General features: G+C 33.4%; 1 protein-coding gene across 1 annotated transcript; it reads right to left on the bottom strand.

The window, feature by feature from the left end:
* Window positions 1-587: 587 nt before the first annotated feature.
* LOC113782222 (NAC domain-containing protein 2-like) lies at window positions 588-2,660 on the bottom strand. The gene is made up of 3 exons (XM_027328125.1): window positions 2,522-2,660; window positions 1,347-1,612; window positions 588-701 (listed from the first exon to the last, which is right to left on the bottom strand). The coding sequence occupies exons 1-3, from the start codon at window positions 2,658-2,660 to the stop codon at window positions 588-590; spliced, it is 519 nt and encodes a 172-aa protein (XP_027183926.1).
* Window positions 2,661-5,638: the final 2,978 nt, after the last annotated feature.

The raw sequence follows: 5,638 nt of genomic DNA, 5'->3' as shown, positions 1-5,638 counted from the left end.
CATTCGTCTATCTCAAACATAATTTATTGGAGTTCTTGTGCCCTTTTCCTCATTAAAAATTTTTGAGAAAATAAATCTATAATTTTATCATTTTAAGAAACTTAGTAATTTTCCATGATATTGTTATTTAACCATTCTTAAGATGTAGTTATTCCTTTCTACAATAAGAAAAGAAGTGATTACTCAAAATGTTGTTGAAAATAAAAGTGTGCTTTATCTAGAAATTTTTGAAAAGCTCAATTTTTATTTTTACCTAACCAACAAATTTCTCTATACAGTTTAGTTGTTGTATAATTTCATACCAAGGCTATGCAATATTCGTTTTACAGATGGGATTTAAATTTCTCATTTTCTGTTCATCAATCATACTTTTGTTAAAAATTCTATAGATAATCTTAGAAGCTTAAAGGCTTGGGCCATCACAAACACTTTAGACATAAAAAACAAAAAAGTAATGTATATACGGTTCTTTGCTCTTGTATTTTGAGTTCCAAGTGGGGGTTTTAGATTAGGATCGTTTAACCCAAATATTACTCTTTTAAAGTACCTCACAATCGCTTTAGTTCTATCAGATTTGGTCTAGATTATCACCCATGAAAGCCAAATCCGTAATCATCAAATCCCCGGAAGTCACCCCTTAAATTTGGCTTATAAAGGCGTGATGCATATATAGTACTAATCCCGGTCTTCTTGTAAATCTTCTGACAGCATTGTTAAACTTTTACAATTGGCTAGAATCATGCCATTAAGATTGGTACTTCATTCAATTTAAGGAAAGCTTGGGACTTGTTGATGGACCTAATGTTGAATGTTTGGATTTGGAAATAAAATGGGAACCAAGATGACAAGTGTTGATTTTGGTACCAAAAGAGTCAAAAAATCCGAAACAACAATGAAGAAATATGTTGAAAACAACCAGAAGACATATCCAAAATACATTTTGATGTACAAGATAAGCAAGATAATCATAAAAGTTAATATAAACAACTCAAAATCTATACATTGCATGAATGTTTGGAATCTAAGGATTTGATTCTACAAAGCTTGAATTTCATCACTTTTTCCTACAAATTTGATGTTTCGATTACAAATTCTGATTATCTGATCGCTTAAAAGTTCATTAGTTCTCTCTCTTTCTCTTTCGACGATTCGATTGGACAACGGCATCCTTACGGAATACCATGCAGACTACAACACTTGATATTTGTACAAACAAAGACACTTTCTTTTTAGAACTTAATTACAAGTTTAATTAATGTAAGCTTGAGATAACAAAATGGTAATGTACATATTCACGGCAATCTTAACACGTAAATGGTTTTTTACAGAAGAAGAAAATCGATTACCTTATATTCAATATTATTGCCAATAGCATTTGCTACATACACGTCTGGATTTAGCCTGAATTGGTGTATGCACCAATTGGTTCTTTTTCCAGGATGTTCTGTTCCACGACAATAGATGAGTTCTTTCTTGTAACCATTTACTTGACCTCCAATGTAGATAGCTTTTTCAGATGTAGGGGTCCAATAACCATCTCCAGAGAACACATTGTCATTTGGCTCTACGGTGTAAAAAAACCATTTCTTTCCAGTGCTATACTCGCAGCTATCTACAATTTATCAAAAAAGCTTTGGAAATGATTAACAGCTAAATACATTAACTCGAAATGACAATTAATATAATTTTCACGAACATCATCTATTGGACGCAAAACTAATAACCAGGTAGATATGTGAAATGTACCCGTCCTTAAGAAAAGAAGATAGAACTTGCATAGGAAGTGCTCAGACCCAAGCCCGCACACTCTTTCGGCCAACAATGCCCCTATTACTGCTGTGCTGCCTTTCCTCCGGTTTGTAGAGTTGGGTTTTCCATTTACCCACACTGGGGTCCGTACTCTTCACTGATCGAGCACTCTTGCATCGAAGATGAACGGAGCTAACCGATTTGTCGAAACTGTGGGATGCAAAAATATATCGGCAGGGGAGTAAGAGCAGCTTGAGCAGTTGAAGAATCAACCTCAAATCATCCATCTACTAGATTGGGAAGAGGTAGATAGAGGGACTGCTTTAAGCACATGCAAACCAACTCACTCAATTCACTCATCGAGGAGTGCCTCAGCCAAGAAAAGTAATTTTACGGCCCCCATTCTAAAATTCAACAGAATCCAGAATCAAGTCTAATCCGATCACAAGGTAGAACCAAAAAAATTTCACAAAATTAATCGTTCTGATAACTTAAACCAACATGCATGCTGGAAAAACACCAAAAGAGGAGGAATAAGAAATTGAAACTTCATCCACGCTGACAAAATTTGAAACTTCATCCGTCAAAATTACGGACATGCAATTGAAGAATCGCGACCAAAATCTTAGATGAGAGGAAAAAACTGAAAATTGAAGCTGCATTTCAACCAATTAAAGTTAAGGATAGCATTACCAAAGGGTAGTTGATCAGGGCTTGTTCCAAAAACATCAGCAGTGGGAATATAGTCAGGCAAATCATCGCGACCACGTACCCAGAATTTTGTTCATCAGATAAAACATCAATTCTTCATCACTGGGATCAAATTTACATCCAACAGGGACTTCAATACGGGTTCTTTTTCCTCCACTATCGTCATTTCCACGGGCTGAAGCTGCTGATGGTTTCTCCATTTCTGTGGCCCAGAAAATACTGAAAATGAATGGTCGCTGGGTTTTTCAGTTACAGAGGAAATTGGTTGTGGTTATCTGTTTGTACACGACTTGAGAATTGAGAAAACACGTTTTTGTACTATCCCATGAAGAAAACGCCAAGCATACGTTAAAGTTCAGTGGCTTTGTGAGATAAGTTCTTGATGTTTTGCACTTATATACGTTGAACAGAATCTTCACTTTGTTACGTTTACCTTCTTGGTGAGAATCTGAGATAAGTTCAGACTCACAGTTCGCATAATTTTGTACCTTGCTTTGCTTTGTACACCTTTTTTTTTTTTTTTAAGGTGACAAAATTTTGATTATTTTGTATGTTACTTTTGTACCACTATCCATGATAAGGGGAGGGGGGGGGGGGAGGGATATTGTATCATCATCTAGAATTGAACCAAAAGCTTGACTCGACCAGGGCTTGGTCAAATTCAAGTTAATTTCTGTCTTATTCTAAACTCAAGTTTATTTCTCTCGTTACTCAAGAAACGTCCTTTGTTAGCATCCTTTGTTAGCTGTACTTGAAGAACATCTTTTGATTTGTAAGGTTTTTTTTTTTCCTTGTATGAATCATCGATATTTGCAGCAAATAAAACCCCAAGTACCATAAGCTAGCATGAAACTTAGTTGAGACAATTTTTCAACTAATGTTAATGAAGGCGGGATCCTGTCAAATGATTGTGCAATTTACCTTGGTATGTGCAGGAGTCATGATGAAATTAATTGGAGGATTAGCTGACTTCAAGTTTTAATTTAAAGTTTCCTTTAGGTCACGTATTCAGATTACCCAGTTTTGTTTTGCAGTTGTGTCTATGTCTATGCGGGTGCTCTTGTTTTTTTTTTTTTTTGGGTTTAGGATTCAAGGTATGTCAAAAGCAGCAGCATGGCCTCGCATGCGTATTAAACGAGGTGCACATATGTAATGGGGAAACAGATTATTAAGTAGATATGTCGCAATAACATGAGGTTCAAGGAGCCATATAAACTATCTGCATTTAATGATGTTAAGCCTTTAGATTTGGAGATTCTTGATATATTAATTAAGTGATAGATTCTTACAGCACATAAACATCTGATTAAACATGATAAATGCCTCAATCGAATATGAAATATTTGTGATCAATATATCATAGTACCTAAGACACAGTAAATATTTTTAAATTGTTCTCTGCGTTGTAATATATTTTTAATTTCTTTTGCATTTCGTCCTGCATTTTTCCTTGCTTTGGTTTTTCTCTTCTTCTTTTCTTTTTTGGTGGGTGGGGTCTATCTTTTTTGTTTTATGTAAGAGTTGGGAGCCATAAAAAGTTGGCAAAGATTGTACTTATTATGTAATTTAAACGTTTAATGTAATTTTTTTCCCTATAAAGATGACAAAAAGGAAATGATGTCGGTGCAAAGTACAAGATGTGATGATATATAATTTTCCTTTTAACGAAGATGTCACGACTTCGAATTGGAGCTCGAGGTAAATTTGCATGACTTGCTATCAATTATGAGTTGATTACTTGAGCACGTTGTCAAACATCATATTTCTTTCCTAAATTGCGGTTTGAAGTTCCAAAAATGTACGATGAATTTGAGCTGGCTCTGATAAAGTTCAAGCTCAATTTGGTCAATGAGTTCTAGTTTTTAGCTTATATTTGGCTATAGCTTCAAAGCGCAACGGATCTTCTATCTCACACCCTGTGTCATTCTCTGTCTCATTTTTTATTATATTGTTATTTCTCCTTCATAAACATCATGTTTTAGTTCTTTTTTGTTTCCTTAACATCTAATAACTATTAATTCAGTAATACACAAAATTTAACAAACTCAAAAAATCAAAATGCATAAGAAATGAGATTTTTTATGAATTTTTTGCTGTATTTTTTAATTTTCTATTATATATTACTTTTTTGAAACTGTTGTATTTATTTTTTACTGAATTAATAGTTATTGAATCTTAAGAGAATAAAAAAGAACTAAAACATGATGTTTATGAAGGAAATATAACAATATAATAAAAAGTGAGACAGAGAGTGGCACAGAATGTGGCCTCAAAGGATCTTTTTATTCTTCCAATTGCACTCAGATTGTCTTAAGGCTGTATACCATAATCAATAACTAAATGCACGCCTTTATTATTCGAGTATCATACTTATTAAACAATGTACTTTCTTATGATATCTTTTGTTCTTTTTTTTTGGGGTTTTTTGGTTCCTTTAGAAGTGCTTTTAAAATTGATGTTTGGTTATATTTTAGAGACGCTTTTAATTATTCTAGAGCTAATGAATTTAAGAATCATTGTACTGTAGTATGTAGTAGGTTATCCTAGTTTTTGTTTTCCTTTGTTCTGTTTCTTTGATACTTGCAAAGTGTGGTTGTTGCTGCTCGTGAATCTGCTTTCTTGATTTTAATAAAAGTTTCCATTTGCATTATAAAAACTAGAAAATAAAGGAAATTTAAGAATATTTCAGAGAAAAGCCGGCACTGTCACAAACAATCTCCTCTTCGAATATGTATCAAATGAAAGTATAGAAGGCGGTACAAGTTAAGGACCCATAAAATGTTGGAAAATGGAAATGTTGCTTGATAAACCTTGCCCCAAGTTCACGTAGCCCCATGTATCATAACTGCTGGAATTATTATTATTATTTTTTCACATAGTCGATCATAAGTAATGAAGTTCACAACTAAATTAGACATTTGTAATTTCTTCTGGGCAAAAATTTATTCTCTTGTAGCATATATAAGGATCATTTAACTTTTTAGAATTAATATTTCACTGACAGTGTTGGATGAATGACGACTATGCAAAATTTGAATTTGAAATTCAATATTTGCACACATGTCATGAATTCAACGATGATAGTATATACACTATCAGTGTATATAAGATTTATTCTAACTTTTATCCTACGTATCTTTCATGACATTGTGGCAGCTAACAGCTTGAACAAGATTTT

The sequence above is a fragment of the Coffea eugenioides genome, chromosome 9 (assembly GCF_003713205.1).
Source record: "Coffea eugenioides isolate CCC68of chromosome 9, Ceug_1.0, whole genome shotgun sequence".
In the NCBI taxonomy this organism is placed as follows: Eukaryota; Viridiplantae; Streptophyta; class Magnoliopsida; order Gentianales; family Rubiaceae; genus Coffea; species Coffea eugenioides.
Note: the sequence above shows the minus strand (reverse complement) of the source record. Positions and strands in the feature narration are given on the sequence as shown.

Bases quoted from the DNA above. Each gene is read 5' to 3' on its own strand.
- LOC113782222 (XM_027328125.1), bottom strand. From the start codon at position 2,660: ATGGAGAAACCATCAGCAGCTTCAGCCCGTGGAAATGACGATAGTGGA. The intron at 1,613-2,521 runs GTACGTGGTCGC...GATAAATTGTAG, and splicing joins TCTGATGAACAAAATTCTGG to ATAGCTGCGAGTATAGCACT. The intron at 702-1,346 runs GTAATCGATTTT...CAATGCTGTCAG, and splicing joins GCAATAATATTGAATATAAG to AAGATTTACAAGAAGACCGG.